The following is a 24115-nucleotide window of genomic DNA, read 5'->3' as shown; positions in this document are numbered from 1 at the left end:
GATAAAAGAAACATTCAGGGAAGTTCTCCAATGAAAAAAGGCTAAATCCATGTCTGGGAAACCAAGCCTGAGAGATTTGCATTCAGATTTAATGAATGCAAAACTCTGTTTTTGCACTGAGGCTCCTGCAGTGTTGTGCATTAAGAGTCATTTCACACCCTCATCATTGTCAAAATCTCTGATCATGTCCACAATCCTGGTCGACAAGCCAAGTCTATCGAGCATGTTAGGTCCATTATGTCTGTTTACCTTCAGTCACATTTGAACCATCTAAACGAGTAAGATTACTGTTTACCCTTTGCCATGTTGCCCCCTAAAAAGCTGCTTATTAACTGAGCCGGTGTCATCTAAGGATTTCATCACTATCACCGACTGTCAGCTGCAAATATCAGAACCTCAAAGTTCTGACAATAAACACTCTTTACTGTATGCCCAGCACAGACAGCATTCATAATTGATGCTGAAAGTGCCCAACTGAATACACCTCCACTGACTGTTGGAGCTTAATGTGGCTGATTGACTGGCTGATAAGAAGGAAGATGTTTGTAAGAACAACAAATGAGCCAGTGATTAAGTATGTTTGTGTATAGAACTGAAGAGCAGCTCAAATTCATCTGCAGTTAATGTTTAGTTTTGTTGCACAGCTGAGTAGAAAAGCTTCTTTCAGAAATTACTTTCTCTTGCAAGTCTCCCTGCTCACCACTAGGTGCTGCATAAAGGTTTTCAGAGTCAGACCCACGTGATTTTGTCACATGGAAGATGTAGTTTGCATAGCATCGCTGCATTATAGTGCAGGTGACTACAGATTAGTTGTCAGAGTGGCTGTGGGCTGATGTGGTGATCATGGCTGAGGATGTGGCCGTGTCAGAGGAGATCTTAACAGATGGTCTCACTCTGCTGGTGAACATGGGCAAAGTTCTCCTGGAGAACGCCAAGGAGGAGGCAGCAGGTAGGGCTGATCCTAGTCGCAAACCCTGTTGAAAACTTTTCACACTGTGTGTTGCTACCAGAATATCTAAAAACTTCCTAGAAATGTATGTTTATGCTTTGTTAAAGTTTTGTTCTGCCTCTTTTGTAATTCGGCATATAAAATATGCAAATTATCATTTAACTTTTTTTTTTAATGGAAACTTTATTACTGGGTAATAACCCTGTGTGTGTGTTATGGCTGTTTTACAAAGAAGTAAAACCACACACAAAAAAACAAAAACAGAACAATAATTATGTCTATGTTTGTCTGCCGAATTGAAGAAAAGATATTTTTATAATAAGCTGATGCTTTATCTTCGTTGACTAACTGCTTTATAACAGTCCCTAACCTTAAGAGTATAAAAATGCAAGAAATTTGAATGAAGTCTGGGTTTCCTATTGAATATTTTATAACTTGGCTTCTGGAGCCTTGTTACTGGATTAAAGGGGCCTGCTGGCATTAAGGTGGTGTAATGTAATCCCCGTCATGCCTATTGCCAACACAATGACATTGCACAAACAGCTTGACCCTGTAACTGTGGCCCTTTGTTCTCATGCAGACTCTTTGGAGAATTTTGTCCCACATAAAATCACCACTTTATTCGGCCTGATCACAGCTGGAGCTAGATTCTACAGCAGGTAGGATATGGCCGTAGACGCTTAAAGAAGCACATTTGTCTGTGTCCTTATGAGAAAAATAATAACCGTTCAATCTGTTGAGCAGCATTGAAGTTAAAATGAAATGTGAAGCGGAGGCTGTTTGGCAGAAGTCTTATCAGTAAGTATGTTTAAATAGCAAGCTGAAATAAAATGCCATTTATATTTTGTGTGGGTGATATAGAATTTTTCTATCCTTATTCCTTCTAGCATTTGAATTCAATGACACCATTATGCCATATTAAATAAATTTAATGAAATGATGTTTATTTAGGCAAACGTATGAGGTAGACTGTGATAATTCCAATACACTGTGGAACAACTGAGAGAAAACACAGATGATGAAACTCTTCTTTTGTCCCACTTGTAACTGAAAACTTTGCCAAAAACATCCCCAAATTTTTAAGACTTCTCTTTTTTGTTATTAAGTCAGCTTCTACTTCACAAACCGCAAATGACGAAAGGCTCTTCACAGCTATGGTTGCCAAATAAATCTTTAACAGCATTTAGCCACATACCAAGCTGAAGTTATTGCTTTACTAGTTTACAACATTTACATCATGTAACATTAATCACCTACAAGTGATCTCGAATAAAAACAGCTGGAGAAAAGAATAGCTCTTATTTACTTTAAGATAAATCCATCTGCAGACCCAAGATGTGTCAGTAAGTGTATGTTGCTTCATTTTTGTTAATGCTGAAAAGTCTGGCCCTTTGGGAAACTGCTGTATTCTGCAATCTACAGTCTTGAGCAACCCTTCATGTTTATATTCTGCTGTAACCTCCTAGGACAGGAGTCCCCAATCCCAGTCCACGAGGGCCGGTGTCCCTGCAGGTTTTAGTAAATGGTAAAATGGCCTGTATTTATATAGCGCTTTACTAGTCCCTAAGGACCCCAAAGCGCTTTACATATCCAGTCATCCACCCATTCACACACTGGTGATGGCAAGCCACATTGTAGCCACAGCCACCCTGGGGCGCACTGACAGAGGCGAGGCTGCCGGACACTGGCGCCACCGGGTCCTCTGACCACCACCAGTAGGCAGCGGGTGAAGTGTCTTGCCCAAGGACACAACGACCGAGACTGTCCAAGCCGGGGCTCGAACCGGCAACCTTCCGATTACAAGGCGAACTCCCAACTCTTGAGCCACGATCACCCTTTAGATGTGTCCTTGATCCATCACAGCTGATTTAAATGGATAAATTACCTTCTCAACATGTCTTGAAGTTCTTCAGAGGCCTGGTAATGAACTAATCATGTGATTCAGGTGTGTTGATCCAGGGTGAGATCTAAAACCTGCAGGGACACCGGCCCTCGTGGACTGGGATTGGGGACCCTTGTCCCAGGACCTGGCGTCCACATATGTGGACATCACATTTTGGGTTATTTAGACCAAAATTTTGCTCTACAAGGGCCTGATATCCACTTATAAGGACATTACATTGCTACTGTTCTATCGAAATTTTAAACGAATATCCTCATATGTGGCTCTCATTTTTCTTAGAAACAAAAAGTCAGGTAAAAAAAAAAAATCTGGTAGTTCTTTGTTTTTACATTCATCGGGCCCCAATCAGCCCAAATGTCAAAGAGAAATTAAAAATGCATGCCGTGGTAGAGGTCAGGTCTTAGGAGGTTAAAGCAGGCAGACTCTCCTGTAATGTTTTTTCTTTAGACATTTTCTTCTTCATTTTTTCTCATTTTTAGTCCAGTTGTTGCATCTGACCAGTTTCAGAAGTATGTTTAAGCAATTTAACTTTCAATCATAAAAGGGTACATAACAGATGAACCATTGTTGTGTCTACACACAGTAGAGAACTTAGTAAAATAAATAAATAAATAGTGTTTTTAGGCACTTTGTTACATCTTTATAGGAATCTGAAAAATGCCCAAAATAACACAGCTTAAAGAAATTCCAAGAACGCTGCCTAAGAGAATTCAGGCTGTGTGAAGAAAAAAGATGATCATATCACAGATCGACTTTTAAGCTAATTAAAATTGTAAAAACTCTGTTTTTGCTCATACATTTGCTTATATTTCAATAGACTGATGCACCCGTTTGACATTTTCCTAGCAAAATATGAAAAAATTAGGATGGATTTAAGACTTTTGCACTGAATTGTAACTCCTTAGAGCATCATGTATAAAACACGCAGTATTAGCTCAGCTGCACTCAGTGCTGTTATGATGCTGACTGATAGATCTTGGATGAACGACAGTGGTGCTGACTGAAGCTCTATCACCAAACTTGTGTGTTTTTCCAGCCATGCAGCAGTGAGAGAGCAGGTGCAGGAGCTTCAGCAGCTGGAGGTGTGTACAAGTGCAACTGTTATTTCTTCTTATTGTTATATTATCCTTATTTATTTATTTTTGAGCTACACAAACTTAAAATTAAGCTTATCTGGTTGAAATGAGTTTAAACTAAACCCATGACCCGTTCCTTTTGAACACTTTAAACTGTCTATTTCTTTGTGTGTGTTTGTGCTTGCAGAAAGAGTGGGACTCTTTCCTGGAGAGTGTGGACAAAGATCTGCAGACAACAGATGTGCAGCTGTCTGGAGAAAAGACGGCCGACAGTCTGAGCCCAGAAACTCTATTCACCGATGGAAGAAGTGGAAGGTAAGTTTGCAAACCCGGCCTGAATGTGGTGCACCAGCAAAAACCAGTTCAGAGCATCAGCTGGTTTGAGGTGATGTGTGTTGTTTTTTAACTGACCAACCTGGGAAGACCATGTAGGTTTTTTTGTTCCATGAAAACCAGAGATTAGTTTCATTAAGATGTGTTGTCTTGTGTTGTATTTAAAGGAGTGTGACTCTCAGTCAGTACCTGGGTCAGGGTGAGAACCTGCTGCTGGTTCTCCTCAGACATTTTGGATGACTGCCGTGACGAGACCACGTGACCGAGCTGACGGCCAATCAGGTCAGCGTACCTTTATTCTTATTCCACTAGAAAAAACCATCGCCATACTGAATGAACTCCAACACTGAAAAACCACAGGCACACAAAAAACAAAAACACACTGTTACTTTTTATGAAGACAGAATTGGAAATTGAATTACTAATTTAGTCATTTAGTAATCCACAAATTAATTGTTAGGATCAAAACAGAGAAAGCCAAGATTAAGGTTTAAATTCATGAAGGCCAGTTTGTGATGTTAATAGTGGGTTTAAGGTGGGTGACAGTGGGAAGGAAAAACACCCACGACCCAAGTTCGCTCATAATATTTTACGTCTTTTTATTACTGCATCTTTTTTATAAGCACTTAGTTTACAAGGACGAAATCTTTGCTGCAAGCACTGAGATCCCAATGAAGCCACAAACAAATCTTTTCTTAGCAAGACAGCCTATAACGTTGTGCTGAAATACCCCTTTTACCTCTTTGAGGCTTCATTCTGTCTACAAAAGATTCTAAGATGTTTTTCCATAGTGGCTGTCTTCACTTAATCTTGCATCCAAAAGTGGTTTAAAACTTTTTAAATGTGTAAACAGTGTTTATCAGTAATTAACATTGTATCATCCCGCAGGCTCTGCTGGAGGCTCGGTCAGTGCGGGTCTTGGTAGTTTCTTTTGGCAGCGTCGAGGGCGCTCAGCTGTGGTTGGAGCAGACTGGATGTACCTTTGACATTCTGCTGGATCCACAGAGAAAGGTTAAGAATTTTTTTCCCCCCGCTCTGATCATCTGATTCAAAAACTGTAACTTCTGCTTTAAAACAAATTCAAATAAAAACAGTCAGTCCGTCTGCATATTTTACTACATTTTATGTTTATATTCAGTGCTGGTCGGGAGGTGCATAAACTCTAAATAGGCCACTGTAATTTATAGAAAGTAGATTTGGCTGTGACTCAGTACAAACAAACCGAGGGACCCGGAGGATTTAGCAGCTGTTTGATGATGTGTCATAAAAGCCCAGCGACCTCAGCCTCCAAACCATTTATTCAGAAAAGTCAACCACCAGATGTTAGCTGGAGTCAAGTGGAAACAACCAAATATGAAAACAGAACATTTTCCACATGCCACACAAGCAATCCTCAGTCGCAAAAAATGCGACGCTGATGCATGCTACTGACTGTATAAACCGCATTAAATGTCTCTTTTCTGGCACAGGTGTACAGAAGTTTTGGCCTTGGCTCATCCTACGCCAAGGTGATGAAGTTTGGCTGCCTGCTACAATACTCAGACTACGTAGTTGCAAACATAGACTTCCCAGATTTCCCCCATCGGCTGCTGGAAGACAGCTACCAGGTAAGAATGCACAAGTCTGTGAAAACCTTTGACGAGACTCTTGTGATGACACATTGAGAAATCTATCCAAGGATGGATTTACATGCACGAGTATCTCGCATCCTTCTTCTATCCCTTGGATATTAGCAAAATGAAAATCCAAGTTGAGTCCCTGAAGTCCTGTGAGATTAATATTTTTTATCTTGTATGCAGAAGATCAATGTTGGACATTATAATTAACAGTGTGCATAGAAATAAAATGAAAAAATGCCCTAACACCCTCAGATGCACTTAGCCACCTTATATGGAGACAGCTTATGATTAAACTGAACAAAAGCACTGTAGATGTCTCTTTGGTTGAAGTCTATCTAACTGCTTTGGTAGATAAATGTGCTCTTTCCAGCTTCTTCTATTCAAACCTGACCATGATGTAACTGAGGACACTTTACTTTAAAAGTGAAAATTAAAACGAGGACAGAGGTGAGGCGGTGAGAGTGTCAGTTTGTAGAAGTCAGGATATGGTTCAGATTCTTTTCTAACAATCACTTTAGAGATAAACATCCAGTGCCATCATTAAGTCCTTCTCTGCTTCAGGTCATTTTCATGTTCTTGGTTTTGTATGTGGCCCTAATTACAGGCTCATGTCTATATCTGTCTGTGTAGCTGCATCAGCCTTTTAGAGAACACGAAACCTCCGTGATCAGGGTTGGGAAGGCAGCGAAAAATCCTGTCTTGCAGAACACCAGAAGAATATTTTCTGTTTCTTAAAGCACTTTTCACAAACTATATGAGAGCAACTACTACTACTTAGTCGTTGGTTATAACCAGAAGCGCTTGGGAGGTCTTTTGGTCAGTTAAATGCATCAGGCGAGACATAAATGCAGGTCATAATTTGCACAGAAAACAATAACATATTTATTGTGTTTTGTCCTTTGGACGAAGAGGGCATGTATAGTATAAACTATAATGTTTAAGCTGAAACAGCCGGGGTTCCTTTAAAGGAAAAAGTAATTTGGGGCTATTTATGGGACTCCACAGGGTTCAGTTTAAAACTGCAATACGTTTTTATACCACTTGGGGGCAGTGACACATTCATATTGTCCTTTTAATTCAACTTTACTGATTAAACATTTATTTATTTATATAGGCGGTATGTTATGGACCAACATGTTCATTATTTTTACATTATTGCTACTTTAAATCCCCGGGTGACTCTTTTGTTTTAGAAAATTAATTTTAAATACTCCATAACAGACAGGACTACCACATCCACCGTAAAAAGTCAGACTGACCTTCAAATTTTACAGATTTAACTTCAGGAGTGGTGATAATTGAATAATGTGTGTTTGTCTTTTCAGCTAGGAGGTGACTTTTTGCTGGACAGTGCAGGGAAGGTACTTCTCTCTCATCCATCGAAAAACCCTCTGGACAGGCCGACCTTGGAAGACGTCTTGCAGTCCGTGGACTCCGCAGGACAGTCCACTAACTCTGCTCACAAGCAGAAGCTGTGAAATTCATTCAAACACAGCCTCAGGGGTACAAGTCGCTAAACGCATCGCTGACTCCTCACGGCAAGCGCAGCTCTTTGGCTCGCGTTCATGACGTCACACCTTACACTCATGACATCATGAAGGGGTGCGACTGATGTTCCAGCGCGAGGCAGAGACATCTGCTCTTCTGTGTTGCGTCAGCATGGCGATGCAGCATTTCAAATAAAGTAGTGGATTTGATTAAAACAGAATTTGACAATATATTTGTATTATTTAAATTTAACAAAGACTGAAGATTTGTTTCAGGAATTTTACCTTTTAAAGGTGCATTTAACAGGTTTGGATTTTAGTGACCTCAAGTGACAGTGAACGGTAACACAGTTTGAATTACATCATTACCCACAAATCACACAGTGATATGGGACTACTGCAAAAACTTTTTTATAACATATTATCTATGATCCATGAGTAGTTTGATGATAAAATCACTACCCAGATAAGGCTGAGCACTAAAAATATGATGAAAAAATATACTGACATATTAATTTATAGTCAAGTATGTGCCCTTGCTTTATATTTTAAAAATGTGACATTTATATACAAAGTTTCTCCACATATGTGAGAATTTAGGCAAAATTTAACAAGAACTATGACTTATTTTGTAGCATAAAAAAGGAATTTACCTCTATATTTCTAAACAGTTGTGATATTCCAAAGGTTTTGTCTTGGTATGAAAATGAAAACTCATTTTAGTCCACTGATTTAGTAGTACTATTTAAAAAAAATGAAAAGTACCACTCCTTACGAGTGAAGCAAATCTCCCTTTTACCTGTTGAACATGTTGACCAAACTATAATCAAACCATAATAGTAAAGTTTTTAAAAAAAAACATCCAGGCTTTTATCTACACTAGTTTTCTCTTTTGTCTTTATGCATGGACTCTGGTTCAGGATACATTTGCACACAGTGATGTGTCATTTTAAGGAAGTAAAAGAGGGTTCAGGGTGGGACTGCAAAAACAGAAGTCACACCCAGCACTAGACTTTGTTAAAACATCTTCAGCATGAAACATAGAAATGCTGGTTAATTCCACTTTAGCCAGAGTACACACTGATTCATCCCTTCAAGTTCAGTATGTGCTGATCCTGAGAGAAAAAAATAACTCCAGCGTTCCATTTTTCTCTTTTTTGGAAACTTGACAAATATTTAGAATTCCATGAATGAAATCACAGCAGAGTCCAGACTGGCTTTAACTCATATTACTGCTGCTGCATGAATAATGTAATATTCATAAGTCTGATAAAGCCTTATTCAATCAGTACACATCTTGTATAGAAATAAAGGATTTCTGAGACATCGCTGTAAAACACTTTAAATACTATAAAGTATTTCCATTCAGCAAGAATCTACTTAAACAAAGCTACAAAGTTTTAAATGAAAATAAATTATTAGAAAATTGAAATGGGCTTTGTTTTCTAATGAGCTGCTGGTGTTTAATGTCATAAAGAGAGGCTGTTTGGAAAAGGTTCCTTTTAAAGAGCCACCCTGTCATCAAATTCGCACATATAGTTCATGGTTCGATCGCAGTAGTGGTCCCACCAGTCGCCATCATCTGACGACATCGCCACGCAGTTCTCTCGCCTCCCTCCATCTGGCTGGCTGGACAGGAAGTGCTTACGCCACTGGAAGTACGTGACCCGAGTTCCATCGTCAAAGAGGTACAAGCCCTCAGAGCGGAGGTCGTTGACTCCCAGCCAGACCGGCCAGTTTCCAGGGTGGAAGAAGTTCTTTACGTAGTCAGCCAGGGCCTCTTGCTCCTTTCGATCACGGGGCATTGCCATGCGTCCTCCACGTTCTATGCACTTCCTGGATGCTCCGGCATAATCTTCCAGGCTGTTGTACACCAGGTAACACTTGTATCCAATCCGTTGTCCCTTCTCGCAACCTTTGAAGCAGAGAAAAAACAAGACTGGTGCGTTTTCAGACATTTACCACAAGTTTCTGAATTGGCCACTTGAAGCGGACTCTAATAGAAATAAACATGTAACATGCATGGTTTTGGTCTCTATGGCTAATCTTCCCCTTCATTGTAACTGCATGGAAGACCGAGTTTATTTATTTATTAATTTTTTTAAATTGTGGTATATCTTGAACTTATGGACTATTAGGTGCATGGCTGCTTTGAGTGGTTGTGAGTAAATAAACTAAACCTCTTGGCTGTTTGTGGAACTTTTTAGAGCATTTTTAAAACAGCTATCCACAATCTAAAGATGCAGCTTGCTAACATTAGCTGCTAATGTAGCATGCTATCGTGTTGTCAAAATATGACCACTTCTGGTTGAGGAAACAAAACAGGAAAAAAAAAAACACATACAAAAACATGCTTTCTTTTGAAAGCAGTCGAACAATTTGTTATCCTTTCATAACCTTAATAAGTCATTGTTGAAAACATGTTAGCCGGGAGAAATTAGCATGGCTCTGTTATCTCCATTTTTAGCTGAATTTTGGTCTCTACCGTCTCTTAAGGGAATCTGTGTTTGCTGAATTTTTCAGCTTTATGCAAATGTTTTTGTATGCTGGTTAGTCTGAACAGGGAGCATATGTGGGTTTATTTTCCAATGAAAATGGTTACCATGCAACCAGAAGAGTGAATCAAAATAGATTCATAGCCTGAATAAAAACATGCTAAAACAAGCCAGAGGAGTGCGGGAAAAAGTGGTGAGTGTTCTCTCTTTGAAATGCTGGTTTTGATTTCAGGCTTGAGAACTGATTGATCTTCCTCTTTTGTTTTTTGTTTTTTTTAAGAGGATCAAGTCCCAAAACCAAACCAAACCAATGCCACGCCTCTTGTTATTACAGCTACTTGGTTGATGCCTGGAGTGCTGAGCCATCAGCACGATTTTTAGTTTAAAGGCACAAGTGCACCTCACGTACCCTTTAATTTTGCTCAGAGTTGACAGAAATGCTGTAAAATTTCAACACACCTTGTTGATACAAACATAGGCGTATTTGCATATTACTGAACAGTTGATATGTTAGTTCCTGCATGTTGCATCATGTGTCCATGTTGCCATTCAACCTTCCCTTTTTTTGCACATATCCACTGTCCTTCTCTGGCCTTCAGATTTTATTACCCCTGTTAATTAGTATTTATCCTCCAATGAAATTTTTAGGTGTATTTTATATATGCTTTTCTCACTATTTTCTCATTACTGATAGTTTAACAAATAATTTAACGCTACAAAACATAAAATAGAAATTTATATTTATACAATATTTAGTCTGCTATTTTAAAATGCCACAGTGCAGGATGGGATGCTTGAAGTAGATCTAAGGAAAAATGATACACATGTACCTTCGAGTCTTCCGATCTCCTTGCGGTTGTCCTTGCTGTGTTGGTAGACCTCCTGGATGCTGTCCTCCAGCTCACCGACTTTAGCTGCCATTTGAGTGATGAGGAGCAAGAGAAAGACGGGAACATAAAAGTAGGTACAGCGAAAGGCTTTGTTCCCATTCGATCTAAATCGAAAATAAAAGCTCCCGTGGTACAGCATTAATACCCCTACTCTCAGTTTCATCAACACCATCACCAGTCTTACCATCCATCCTGGAGAGACGATCCATCAACTGGCTGACTTTAACATCCAGAGTGTAGTGACCGACATTCAGCTTGTGGATGGCTAGGTCCATGCTGGCCAGTCTGGATACTGTGGGCCAGAGTAGATTGGAAGTGAGAGCACAGTATGATATTTTATTTTTTTTAAAAGAGAACACACAAAGGAAGGATATGTGACTTTCCAAAATCTGGACACTTCTTACTCCAGAAACAAAACAGAAAAGCCCTTAATCAGCCTGTCAAGAATGTCCAATGATACGGCCATCAGTCTGTGGATGCACTCTACCAACCAACGTTGGTAGCATAACTTATCTCTGTACTCTTTTTATTTTCTATTTGGGTTCCCCACCCACCCCTAGAGTTTCTTTTCTTTTTATCTCTTTTCTCTCTCTATCAACTCTTGAGGGAGATACCTCGCTGAGATGAGGCTTAAAGTTATCATGATGGTGAGTGACATCACAGATTTCTGACTCGTATGACCAAAACCAACACAAATTTCAACATTTCTAAAATAACGTACAGACATAGTTGTATGAGTTCTCAAAGTCCGACACTGGGCTGGTTGGCTCTGCTTCAGGTTCTGGTAGAATATCGGGAACATCGCCTCTTGTCCTCTTCACCTCTGGTTCATACGCCTGATGGAACACACACACACATAAAACTCCCAATCCATCACATGTACTGTAAGTGTGTTTAGTGTCTTGGCTTTAGTGGTTAAAGTAAAACCAAACCCAACTTCCATTTCTTCCCAAAACAAACTTATTAGGGTTGCATCCAAATTCCAGTTTAGACACATCTGGAGCTGTTTTACATTCATATTTTCCTTATCGCAGAAAGCAGAAGCATTCAATATCAAGTCAGGCCAAGAATTTTACTCCTATTACACTTATAGAACACAGAGGAGCTCAACCAAGTTTATCACTTTATATTTAGATGTAAGAGCTCAGTGGATAAAAATGTTACCATTTAAAAGTTGAATATCTTAGCTGGAAAGCACATGGTGTAGACTTTGATCGACAACAGCAATATATTTACAAGTATCAGCACGTTCCTTCAGTGGCTTATGGCATGGTGGAGGGAGAGGGGTGCTTTATTTTGAAGTCAAACACACATGCAGACAAGTCCAATAAAAGAAAAACCTGTCGGGTTGATCTGCTTCTCTGGGTGTGTCATCATCAGTTCTTCACATGTCCTTTCCATTACATCATAACTTATAGTAGATAAATCAACACAGATTACATCATGTTTTCCACTTTATTCTTACATAAAGATAAAGAAAGAAAACAACAAAATCTGCCTTAGTGTGTCTTAATTGCCTCATTCACTGAAACACTCAGTCACTCATATACATTTACTACATATGAAAGGGATCAGAGTCTCAACCTAACAAACAGGCATGGCAGATCACAGTTAAGAAAATGCACGACAGTGAGAGCAGCCTCTAATAGAAAGAGCACATACAGCATATGAAGTCCTGACCTGTGCTGGTGCAGCGCTGCCTGTCCCCATAGGAACACACACTCCCAGAGAACATAAACACAGCAGAGCGAGCGAGGTGGCAGCCGGTCCCATTTTCTGCTTCATAGTAACTCTGCTTTTCCTTCAGCAGCAAAAACTCCCTCTGTACCTCCTAGTCTCTCTGTCTCTCTCCTTCCACTGTCTGGGTTTCTCTCTCTCTCTCTCCTTCACTCCTCTCCTACAGTAGGAAGCCAGTAGGAATCTCCCTTTAGATGTGTGAATGGGAGCTGGTGTACAGCCCTCTTTTAAAAAAAAAAAAAAAAAAGGGGGGGGGGGATCACAGGTATCAAACAGGAAAGTCAAAATAAAGCCCCTGTTGCCTGCCTGCTGCCCGCTCTTCTGTCCTCCTTCAGAACAAGAACTCCTTTCAAACAAAGGAAAGCTCTTTGTTTTTCCTACTACCTCCCATTTCCACTCTTTGTGTGCACACTGTGGAGTTGCAGGTCTCTGTCCGGTGGAAAACATGTACAGTATGTCTAAAACGTAAACAGTTCACGAACCGTGAAAAACAGCTTTGTTACCAGCTTTGCATTAATGTATTTGAGGATTTACCAGGGCTTTTATAACATACTCAAACTAACAACAAATATATGGGATCATCCAAAGTTTATGATTGAATTAGGTTAAAATAAAAGCTCCATTCTTCCTGTCTTTTCAGTAACTGCTTTTTTCCAATTTTTCTGTCCTTGAGTTAGTGTGCAAGAAATGTTTGATTGGCCAGCAAAAAAATGGGCATTTTATTTCAGTCCTTGAAAATGTAAATAAAAACAGAATGCAATCATTTGAAAACCAAATTTTTTAAACCTAAAAACACAAATAACACATTTGTGAAATGAAAGTTAGGATGGGGATGAAAGAACACTGTAAAACCAAACATCTGGTGGATTATCTGACATATAAAAAGAGATGGGAGTAGGGCAGAAACCGAAACTGAATGTTTATGATGTTCAGGCTCTCGTGCAAAGCTGCATCAAAACCAGAAATGATTCTGGAGTAGAAATCTTTGGCACGGGAACATTTCTGAAAACCACTTGTCTTTGGACTGAAGATGAGGCGCACAGTTTGAAATCGAGCATTTGTGATGCTGTCGGCATGCTCGTGGCACGGGAGATCTGCATCTGTTCAGAAGTTCCATTAATGCAGAAATATGCAGGTTTTCAAGCAACATGATCGTTAGCTTTCAGGAAAGATCATGAAAACTGTTATGTCTGCTGTCCAAACTTGTCACGCACTGAAAGCATTTGGAGGATAAAGAAACACAAATAGAGCCCCAAAACTGTTGAGTGACTGAAATTCCATATTAATGGAAGAAACTGGTTGCAGACTATACTAATAATTGAGCTACCAACTACCCAAATGCTGCATTTCTATCCTTGAGATGCTCTTCTAGGACTTTACTGCAGCCACCTTCAGCTGCTGCTCATTTGTGGGTCTTTCTGTATTTCGCAACTGAACTGTGCTTTATGGGGTTGAGATCAGGTGACTTGACTCGGTAATTGATGAATACCCCTTTTCTTTGACTTAAACTCTAGGGTTGCTTTTGCAAGATGCTTTTGGTCAGTTTTGCAGCATTTTTTTATTCAGAGCAGCGTATCGGCTCAAACACTTATAGTCCCAGCTGCTTCTATCAGCGGCTCTGTGATAGGCTGGCAACTTGCCCTGTGTGTACCCCAGGTTTTCCCATATGACAGCTGGGATAACCTCCAAGGCCCCCCTGCAACCCTGAACTGGATGGATGGACGGACGGATGGACGGACGGATGGACAGACGAACTTCAAGCAGTCACCTACAAACACTAGTGATCCGGTTCCACTGGCAGCCTCTGTTAGATGTTTTCTGACAACGTTTAACCTGGCCTTCTTGTTTTATCGACAGATTACACCTTGTTGTAAATTTGTATTTTTATTCTCGAAGGCATCCCTTGATTGTAGACTTGGACAATAATATTCTGAGCTCATCCAAAAGTGTTCCTGACTTTGTTAGATAATGTGAAGGGAATTTCTTGACTAAGCAAAGAATTCTTTAATTGTCTTCTTTGGTCTTTCAGGCCTTTTGTTGTTGCTGAGCTGGCCACTGCATTCCTTCTTTTTAAGGACGTATCAGACTGTTGATTAGGCCACTCCTAAAGTTCCTGCTATGCCCTCATTGGGTTTATTTGGGTTTGTGAGCCTAATGATGGCCTCCTTCACTTACTTCAACATCTCTTTGGACCTCAAATGCAGTGGTCCACTGGAAAGCCACCACATGCTAGATCAGCACTTGGAATAAACTTCAGATCTTTTATCTCCTTAATTTTTTCAATTAAAAATAATGAGAGAACAGACATCACCTCACAGTCGACTGCCGATTAATTTTGAGCTTCTGAAAATAGGGGACTATGCATAAAAATGGTTGCAACTATTAAACAGCTAATGGAAGATTTTTGCCAAACATCTTGAATTAAAGCTGAAAATATTACATAACGTCTCGAGTGCTTGATTTGAGACCTGTTTTCATGATTTAGTGATATCATGGTATCACATTTAAAATTCTTATGGACTTAACTATTTTTAGCTAAGGGTTTTACAGTTTGCAAGTCATACTATATATCATATCTACACAAACAGTCCTTTTATGAATTTGGCTAAATGTGTATAATGTAAAAGTTGGACAGTTTTCTAGTATAATTAAATACATTGGTGGTAATAGAAATATAATTTTGTGAATTTGTTTAGGAAATTGTGACATAATGACGAACCTGCCACTGAAGAGAAACCTTATGTAAGTGGCTATGTGTGCGTATGTGTGTGTCCATGTGTGTTTGGGCCTGCAGCAGGAGGTATGCCAGTTAAAATGCCACAAGAATCCAGCAGAATTTCCAGGGAAGCGAATGAGGAAAGGCTCTGCGATGTGGAGACTGGGTGGAGCTCAGACGGGGACTGTGAGGGACAGTCGGGTCTGAGTCGGCAGGACAGCTGCACATGCACAGCTGTTTCAGTAACACAACTGATTCCAGACATGTTTCCAGACCTCAGTTTTGAGTGGAGCAATGGTCTGGAAAAATAAATGAGAGCAAGAAAATCCTTGCTTTGACCTCATGGTTCCTTATCGCTGGTTTATAGAAACATTGAATAAAACACAATGTATTCAAATGCATCATTAGAAAAATGTCTTCCTTTTTGCCTCATGGAAGATTTTGAAGCACACACTTGGGCTTGAGGAAATTGTCACTAAAAAGTTTTTACTATATTCTCAAAGGCCAAACAAAAACACCAAAATAATTCTCTGTACTAACAGTTCTGCAGAATAGGACTGAAATGCAAACATTGCTCACTTATCATGGAGTATATCAGCAGTAAAATATCTGGATGACTCAGTCAAATTTCCACCTAACCCTGTCATGTCTGACCTGGGAGGGAAAAAACATCAGTCAGGAACAACACTAACAGTTACTAGATTATTTCTTTTGGCTCATAAGACATAAGGTAACAAACTTTACACAACAAGAGTCCTGTTTCTGTTTTCGTTGTAACTTTAATACCATTCAATGATTTTCATTCACCCAGATTTTTGATGAAAAAATACATCTTCACCCAAACATTTCCTGAACACAAAGCAGCCATTCAGGGTCTGGAAGCACTGGGTGGTGCTTCAGTGAGGCAGCCGGACTGGACAGAGGTGCCTCAGTCCAGAGTGTCCACAAGCACTCATAATACATAATGTGATAAATGAGCAATATAAGATAGTTATGAGTCAACTCTGACCATTTAATATTAATTAGTTCTTCAGTCATTCATTGTAGTCTAATTATAGATAACATAAAAGTGCAGATTGAAATCTGCTAACAAGTCTGAGGGAGTAGCCGACTACTGCTGATACAGCTTTTTTATGACTGCACAGGGAGCTGTGCAAAGACTGAAAGTGCCTCAAGTGATTTTACCTGACTCAGTGGGACTGAATGTTCCCCAGTTTTGCTCAACTCTGCTAGATGCCGAGCGGCATTCTGGGTAATTCTGGTGCCAAATTTTGACTAGGAGGATGAAGCAAAAGCAAAATATCTCTGGCTCTGCACATGTGGTAGAGAGTGTTATCGACCATTTGGAAGATTGGTGGTTTGATCCCAGACTCCTCCTGTTTAGAGTCACCAATCAATCAAACATGCCTGGCTTTGGATCATGGGAGAAATTTCTGAGTTCTGAGACAGAACCCACACAGGCACATCGGCAACATGCAGACTCCACAAAAAGGTTCCAGCCGACTGGTGGATTCAAACCACCAGTTTGTTGTGGTATGGCCTGACAGTTCAAGGTTTCAGATACTATTTTTGGATAGTAGTATATTTCAGATACTATTCAACAACTGAGGTGGTTCAGGCATCTCACCAGGATGCCTCCTGGAAGCCTCCAAGGCAAGATGTTTTGGACATGTCCTACCAGTAAGCAGACCCAGGACTTGCTGGAGAGATCATATCTCTCAGCTGAGAGGAGAGGTGGCTGGAGTGAGGGAAATCTGGGGCCTCTGTGTTTATATGGCTTCTCCCATGACTCAAAGCTGGATAATGAGTGGAAGTGGGATGGATGGATTTTATCAGCTTTCTTGCAAAATTGTTATAGTTCTGTATTTTCTAACTAGTTTTTTTTCTAATTATTGTTCAATTGAGTTAAGTTTAGTTTCAATTCATATCCAGAGTGGTTTTATTTTATTTTATTTATTTACTTTTTGGTCTGTCCTGTCTGGCACTGTTAGCAATCAGAATTATTGCCTAAAAGCCAAGAAAAATGCCCAACAGATTTATTTTCCCAAGTAGATTGTACAGCTTTTGCTATACTGGTCCACTTGATTGTCATATTTTATTCTACCTTTATTATTAACATTATTATTATTATTATTTATTTATTTATTTCATGAGTTATTGCAGTCAGAATGGACAGGACCGGAGGACAGGAAAGAGAACGAAAGGTTGGGAAGATTGTGAAGGTCGTGGGGGGAAATAGAGGAGAAGAGGAATATAGAGAGCAAAGACTGAAAATCTGCTTGATCACCTGCTGAGAGAGAGAGAGAGAAAAACAACACAACTTCACAAGTTCACAAAAATGGACAACAGTTGCAGACAGTAGATGCCCTTTGTGCAGCCGTCTTCACCAGTTGGTGAAATGTTTCCACTCACCTTATGGAAATGCTCGCATCAGCAGTAACAGTGGAGCTACTTGTTACTGAGTTCATGTTCAGAACTTTTGATCAGCTGTAAAACAGCCTGTTTCAGTTTAAGTGTTGTTTTCAATAAATTGCATGCTCAACAAAAATCTTTTGTCTCGCTCCCATTTCTTTTTGTTGCATGTTGAAGCTCTACTTGGAACCTTGTTAAGATGCAATCATGCAAAACATAATTTCTGGCCATTTTTCAAGGGCTCTTAAACTTTTGATTAGGATTGTATGTTTAGAGGCAGCAGCCAACCAAGACAATGTGTGTCTGTAAGTACCTGTTTGTACACCTGTGTGTGAGCACAGTTATGTTCATAAAGTTTCTCCATGTAAGTATTTAATTGTGGGTATGGGGAGCCATAGCCCTGCCTTCCAGGTTATGAAGTAGGCATGGAGGAGACATGGGCCCAAGATATCCAGAGGCCCCCCAGAGCACAAGAGCCCAAGGAGGACCACCGCAGGGGCAATCGTGCCACCTACCTAGAAAAGGGCTGAAGAGTGTCCTGGATGGGGGTCACCTAGCAGCCACTGTGCAGAAGCCACAAGGGGCTGCAACAATGAGCCCGCAGGCTCCTGGCTACGCCAGGGCAGACTGAGCCCCAGGCCTAGAGACCCGAGGGCCCTCCATGCACCGGAGGAGGCCCAACAGAGCCAGGGGGACCAGGGGCTTTTTCCTCATCTAATATTAGTTTATTTTAAGTAAACTATAATAACCATGCTTTTTTGCCTAACAGCCTGTTCACTTAATATAAAGATTTTTGAAATCTATAGAAATATGCCTTAATGAAGCTTTAGATGACCATTGGACTAAAACAGGAAAGCAGCTTTACATTTGCTGTACAGACTTTACTTAAGTTAAAAAAAAACAATTTAGGTCCATCAAACCCTAGCAACACTGACAAATGTTACTTTACCTCAGTGCGAGAGAGCTGAGCAGCTATGCCTACACCAGCCCTTCACAACATACATAATGCATGAAACAGAATATCGCTCTTGCTTTCCTAAAATACACGCTGCATTGTGGTTGCTTTGCACCCCGGAGGGAGATGGTAGATTTAGGTCTAATGATTCTAGACGGGGCTGATGAGATGTTTTATCAGAGCAGCACAAAACTTCCTTCAACTGCAGCATCCTTCTCTCTCCTTCCTAATGACATGATGGATTAGGAATCATAGATGGAGAAACACACAGTTCTTTTTCACCACTTTTTCTGTTGTAGGTTTTTACTACCATAAACTACTGCAGTGACTCCTTCCTTTTCCTCCACATGGAAACTTTCATCATCATGGTCTTTACTATTTGAGGAAAATATATTTTTGGGTGTCATGGAGGCATTTGTGATAGAATGAAAAAGATAAGAGCCAGGTTTAAGTACAATTTGTTTATTTCCTTCCAAACTGTGACCCCAAAATGCATGAATGTGATGCACGTGTGTAACAGAAGATACAATGAGCAGATAAATATAGAAAACTAAGCATTACATGTAGATCTGACACAAGTGCCACCAAACACTATAAGCCTGCCCATTTACCTACGACACAATAGTTGAGTGTGAATCATTTCACACTATGCACACTAGATTTGTTCAGCATTATTTTGAGGTCAAAGGTGAAAGCTGGGAGGTGTGAAAGTGTTTCCAAGTAGCTGAATCCATGCAGGACATCTGTAACTGGTTCCCATAGCAGCCCGGACATACAGCCCATGACTTTTCCATGACTAAGTCTGAGCACTTCCCAGTTCTTCCCTCCTGTGTGTTTTTTTCCAAATACCAAACAGAACAATGCTGTGGCTTCTATTTAGCTACATTTAAACCAACCATCTATTTCTATGTATGTATAAAAGCTTTAAATACATTCTGCAGTATTAAGAGATGTAACGGTAAAATCCCAAGATTTTTACTGTAGTAATTGCACTGTGTGGGTCAGGACTGCAACATCACGCACTACTCTAAATTTCTTAGGTTTACAGGAATATATAAGCATAAATAAAAAGAACATGAGCAATAAAGAATAACAAAAAATATTAACTTAAACCTGGATATGAGTTTAGTGTTTTGTTCCATGTTGACGAATAAAACTGTTCATTTGATAGACTTGTGTCTAGGAGCTACGTGTGAAATCAACTGTGCATTCACAGCACATGTACGCAACAGAATCATCAGGTTACTGTATGCAGCAGGATTATGTGACCAGCGTGTACATCAGATCGATAAACTTATTGATTTCAATTTTTCTCTGAGTGGATTTCCAGCAGACTTCATATCAAGTGGTAAATGTGGAAGTGTTTGGCAATTCTATGGACTCGATCCTATTCTGAGAAAGGAGAGGGGGGGGGAAAAATCCACCAGGAAAGGAGCAGTGAGATAATGTCTTAACTACCCACTGAAGACTATTACAAGAACATAATGTGGTTATTTTTAAAAAATGGTGTCTCCTAAATCTAGACGTGGATGTCTGTGGTCATGGTAGTGTGGTCCTTCTTTAAAGTTATGATGAGGATGACTCATTCAGAGCAGTGACTGGGTCCTGCTGTGGTTTACCAGTTGTCTAGGAAGTCGAATCCGGTCTTCAGGATGTTGCTGCTTGTATTAAACTGAAAGGAGAGAAACAGAGAGATCCTGATAAATAGCAGTGAGGCAGAAGACACTGTACAGACTGCGTTTGTGCTATTATTGGGCTACCAACGAAGAAGTCATAAAAGACAAAGACCTTGCTTGGTAATGCCCCTCCCACTGTCCTACTCTTGCTAAAGACTGGCTGACACGGGAGGCTTGTCAGGTGACATGGACCTCACATGGGCTATTAAAGCTTGGGACTCTTTCTTTAATTGCACGTAGCATCAGCCCTCTTTAGGGTTTGTGTTTGCCTCATGTAATCAAGCCAGTTTGTGACAGTTTGTCTATCATATTTTTTAATCATCTCTGTCCTGTTCAAGCCATTCAATATTCTACCTGCACTCTTCATTACTGTCACTGGGCTTTGCATTTTTGGCTTTCTTGCAAACTGCATTGTCAAGCAGCTAAAGTGCTATGTGATTAGGTTCCAACACAAGACCATAAATAACATATTAGTCTTCTGTTACAAAGGAAACAAAGGTGGTCGTGTTGGAGAAAGGCCAGGTTTGAAAGACCAGTGATGTCTCTTGGCAGAATAAGTCGTACACTGTCATTGTGGCATCTGCGTTGATCCTGTAACACATCAGTCTGAAGCCTTAATACAGAAACACGGGTCAGTAATAGACTTTAGCCACTATGTCCAACACCAACAAAATGAAAATGTAGCAACTACATGTTAACTCTCAGCTCCAACGTTATGACACAAAATGTCAAGGTTTGCTGTTAATATCCAATATTAGGTTTCATCCTTATCAATAACACTGAGTCCTCCCTTTAATGTAAAACTTAGTTTCTCTGTGTCAGTACAAACAATAATGAAGCAAAACTAAAAACATAACAACCATTTTTTGAAATTACGTTTTTAAAAAAAAAAAAAGTTTTCTAAACTATAAATGTAAACCCGACCTTTAGAAAGCTTGGACCAGGTCAAGAACCAATATTGTCATGGGCCTGTAAATACTGGGATAAACACATACGGTATGACCTTTTTAAAGCATATCTCATGCCCGGTCACCATCAAGCAGCAGGTACTTCAAAGAGCTGGGCCTTTTATTCGTAACTTTAGCTAGTGTTTAATAAAATCCAAAGCAAATGCTTAATTCAAATGTACTTAGTACTTGCAGTCTCTGAAAACGGAACTTACCTGGGTAAAAGTGGGGCTGACGTCAATATTGGCTGAGCTCTCTTCCTCCTTCTCTTTCTCCTTCGAGACATTTGAAGGCTTGGACACCAGGTTGGAGGCGAACATTTCATCGACCGTGTTGCTGACGGATGGCAGGGTGCTCTGAGATCTCTCCCAGCCTGCATTTGTAGATGGGATGCTGATAGGTGGGGGCGGGTTTGGAGAAATGGAGATGGATGCCGGGGTTGCGCTGACAGCGGTGGGGATAGGAGGTGGTGGCGCAGGAGGCTTGGGTGCTCTATGCTTGGTGGACCTAGTGGGAGCTGGAGCGTGGTGCTCTGCAGTTTCAGGCTCCTTGGCGCTGACAGAGCTATCCTGTGGGAAAATGTAAAGAAAGCAGCATTGAAGGATAACGTTCAGAAACAAACCTGGCATCAATTTTACATTTTCTTTTCTCTCCTTCTTAAACTGTAGCTTGTTTACATTTGCCATCTGCTTCTACTCGTGGAGGCGTCACTGATGCCAGATATTGCAGTTTCAGGCTAGGTTCTATTTTAAGACACAGTCTGATAACACATGTTAAGGCTGGAACTTTCCATCTGGTATTTATCAGAAACTTTACAGATCATAACAAATGTTTTTGCCTGAGAATTCGGCATCATCCATAACTTTTTTTGAAGAAGTTGCAACCTTCAGATTGTAATCAGTAAATAGGATGTGATGGTATTTTTACATGCGTACCTGTCGGAGGTAGGATGGGAGGGGTTTCTCTCCTTTCTCTATGGACTTGATCTGGCTGGGGGTCAGGGACTGGAAGTCAGCTTGCTCACCCTCCAGCCTGGACCTCTCAGCACTGATCTTCCAGAAAGATGACTCCTCTTCTGGTCTCCGGCCCTCGCTGACCGACACCTTCCCAACCACACAGAAACAGTTATGCACACAGTCCTGCATTCTTAAGATACTATGAAGCGAGGCTTCTCGGGTAAAATTCCTAAAACCTATTTTAGGTGTTCTACTTAGCTCTTTTTAAAAAATGTGAGCAAAGGTGAAGGTTTTTCAGAAATAAATTTATCTGAAAACTTTTTTTGTGGCTACAACAAGCAATTGTTCTGTGAAAAAAAAATCACAATACCAGTAGTCAGGCATTAACCGTAAGAAATACAAAAAAAAATAAAAAATACAGTTAACATTTCTGCCATTTTTACACAAAATTAAACAAACATCACCACATCCACTTTATGCTCGACTACTGCAAATGTTTCACTCATTTTACAGTCCTATTACAACAGCAAACACTTCCCTTCCAAATGTGCATGCTGAATCTCTGCTTCAAACATGAGGCCCCACCATACCTTTGTTCCTGCTGCTCCCTTGCCAATCTGACCGGAATGAGTAACCTTCGCCGCTTTTGAGTCAGAATGGGAGGATGATGAGATCCCCTGGTCTACAGGGCCTGATGTCAAGCTGAAATCCATCTGACTCTGAAAGATGCGAATGACATGTAAGGGAGGATATACTTTATGTATCCAGAAAACAGACATTCCTGTTAATTTATTTTTACCTTTGTTTCCCACGAAAAAGGTGCAGAATGCTCATCCTGCCAGGTGATATCCTAAACACAAACACATGCTGTGATTAGTTTCAGCTTACACAGTCATTGTGCTCACTGCCCGCATTTAAGGGTATTTATACTAGGTTAGGTGGCTAAAGTAACATATGATGTGTGTATTTTCTATAATCTAGTGCCAACAAATACCTTGTCTATTGTAAGACTTCCTTTTGATACACTGGTTTATCGGTTAAAAGGCAACAAATGATACTTCCTACCTGCCAGTTTTTCTTAGGAGTTAAACACTTGTCAAAATCTGCTCATAGCAGCCTTGATATCATTTTTTAAAAAGTGTTGCTGTGAGCTGATGTGTATGTTTTGATGCTTACTATTATAAAACAGTAAATATGTTATTAGTTGCAAGTATTTAAAGCGCATAAAAGGCGAACTGTCTTTGGAAACTCTACTTTTTTTCTGCATTTATCTTTTACAAATCAACGATTACATTAATAATGAAACTCGCATAAATACAGTGGCTCTTACCATATATAAAGATAAAGCCAATGTCATTTTAAACCCTTTAAAATATAAAATGTTTCACTGTTAAATATTTCTATTCATTATACAATGACACAACACCATATTTGTCGCCAGCCGTCTCGCCACAGTGACGTTTACCAACATATTTTCGAGGCTACGTGGCTCTCGCTAGCAGGCTTTTCTTGTTAGCGGGCTATCCTCGCCCTAAAACACACCTTAAACACACAAAATCCAAACTCTAATGTCTTTTAAGTACCTCTTCTCCGAAGTGAACTATCTTCTGACCCGTTTGAATGAGCATTTTAGGGTAACAGACCACTTCTTCACGCTCAACTCTGTGCATAGCGTATCGGGCTCGGATATGAGGATCCATCATCCAGTTGTCGATGGCGTTGTCCTGCTCTTGCGGCGTCATTTTATCCCAGGACGAGCCGTGCTTGGCTTTGATTTTCTCCCTCTCCTGCATTATTTTCTTTGCCATGGAGTTGATGGAGGAGAAGTACTCCAACTTCTTCTCCTCCATCCTGTGGGCATCGAGCCCCGCCACGGTTGCGACGGCCATCTTTAACTGGGGCCAGCTGTTGTTATTGCGAGAAAGAGGAAGCCGGCGTCGCTGAGTGGGCGTCACCATAAAATC

The 24115-nt window shown here is 40.2% G+C and overlaps 3 protein-coding genes across 4 annotated transcripts; 1 reads left to right on the top strand and 2 right to left on the bottom strand.

The window, feature by feature from the left end:
- The first annotated feature begins 769 nt into the window (after positions 1–769).
- selenol (selenoprotein L) lies at positions 770–7588 on the top strand. The gene is made up of 9 exons (XM_013911878.1): positions 770–949; positions 1530–1608; positions 1694–1747; positions 3889–3934; positions 4116–4243; positions 4429–4543; positions 5150–5272; positions 5731–5868; positions 7206–7588. The coding sequence occupies exons 1-9, from the start codon at positions 844–846 to the stop codon at positions 7356–7358; spliced, it is 942 nt and encodes a 313-aa protein (XP_013767332.1). The 5' UTR covers positions 770–843; the 3' UTR covers positions 7359–7588.
- Positions 7589–8507: 919 nt separating this feature from the next.
- Positions 8508–12702, bottom strand: clec11a (C-type lectin domain containing 11A). 2 transcript variants are annotated; one of them, XM_005737214.1, is made up of 5 exons: positions 12415–12702; positions 11474–11588; positions 10937–11044; positions 10693–10776; positions 8508–9282 (listed from the first exon to the last, which is right to left on the bottom strand). In XM_005737214.1, exons 1-5 carry the CDS (start codon positions 12535–12537, stop codon positions 8870–8872), a joined length of 843 nt encoding a protein of 280 aa, XP_005737271.1. In that variant the 5' UTR covers positions 12538–12702; the 3' UTR covers positions 8508–8869. The 2 variants fall into 2 exon arrangements, with proteins under 2 accessions (XP_005737271.1, XP_005737272.1); XM_005737215.1 differs by having other exon boundaries at positions 12433–12702.
- A 6316-nt stretch (positions 12703–19018) lies between these two features.
- cunh1orf198 (chromosome unknown C1orf198 homolog) lies at positions 19019–24088 on the bottom strand. Its single transcript, XM_005737212.1, has 6 exons — positions 23735–24088; positions 22951–23001; positions 22742–22870; positions 22131–22298; positions 21411–21764; positions 19019–20244 (listed from the first exon to the last, which is right to left on the bottom strand). Exons 1-6 carry the CDS (start codon positions 24038–24040, stop codon positions 20188–20190), a joined length of 1065 nt encoding a protein of 354 aa, XP_005737269.1. The 5' UTR covers positions 24041–24088; the 3' UTR covers positions 19019–20187.
- Positions 24089–24115: the final 27 nt, after the last annotated feature.

Source organism: Pundamilia nyererei, unplaced genomic scaffold (genome assembly GCF_000239375.1).
Source record: "Pundamilia nyererei isolate P.nyererei 1_Seehausen unplaced genomic scaffold, PunNye1.0 scaffold00074, whole genome shotgun sequence".
Taxonomy (NCBI): Eukaryota; Metazoa; Chordata; class Actinopteri; order Cichliformes; family Cichlidae; genus Pundamilia; species Pundamilia nyererei.
This window is presented reverse-complemented; position numbering and strand designations above follow the sequence as displayed.

Bases quoted from the DNA above. Each gene is read 5' to 3' on its own strand.
- cunh1orf198 (XM_005737212.1), bottom strand. From the start codon at position 24,040: ATGGCCGTCGCAACCGTGGCGGGGCTCGATGCCCACAGGATGGAGGAG. The intron at 22,299-22,741 runs GTATGGTGGGGC...GTGGTTGGGAAG, and splicing joins AGGGAGCAGCAGGAACAAAG to GTGTCGGTCAGCGAGGGCCG. The intron at 21,765-22,130 runs GTACGCATGTAA...ATTTTCCCACAG, and splicing joins TCCCATCCTACCTCCGACAG to GATAGCTCTGTCAGCGCCAA.
- clec11a (XM_005737214.1), bottom strand. From the start codon at position 12,537: ATGAAGCAGAAAATGGGACCGGCTGCCACCTCGCTCGCTCTGCTGTGT. The intron at 11,589-12,414 runs GTATGTGCTCTT...GTGTTCCATCAG, and splicing joins AGGTCAGGACTTCATATGCT to GCGTATGAACCAGAGGTGAA. The intron at 11,045-11,473 runs GTACGTTATTTT...TCTGGCCCACAG, and splicing joins GAACTCATACAACTATGTCT to TATCCAGACTGGCCAGCATG.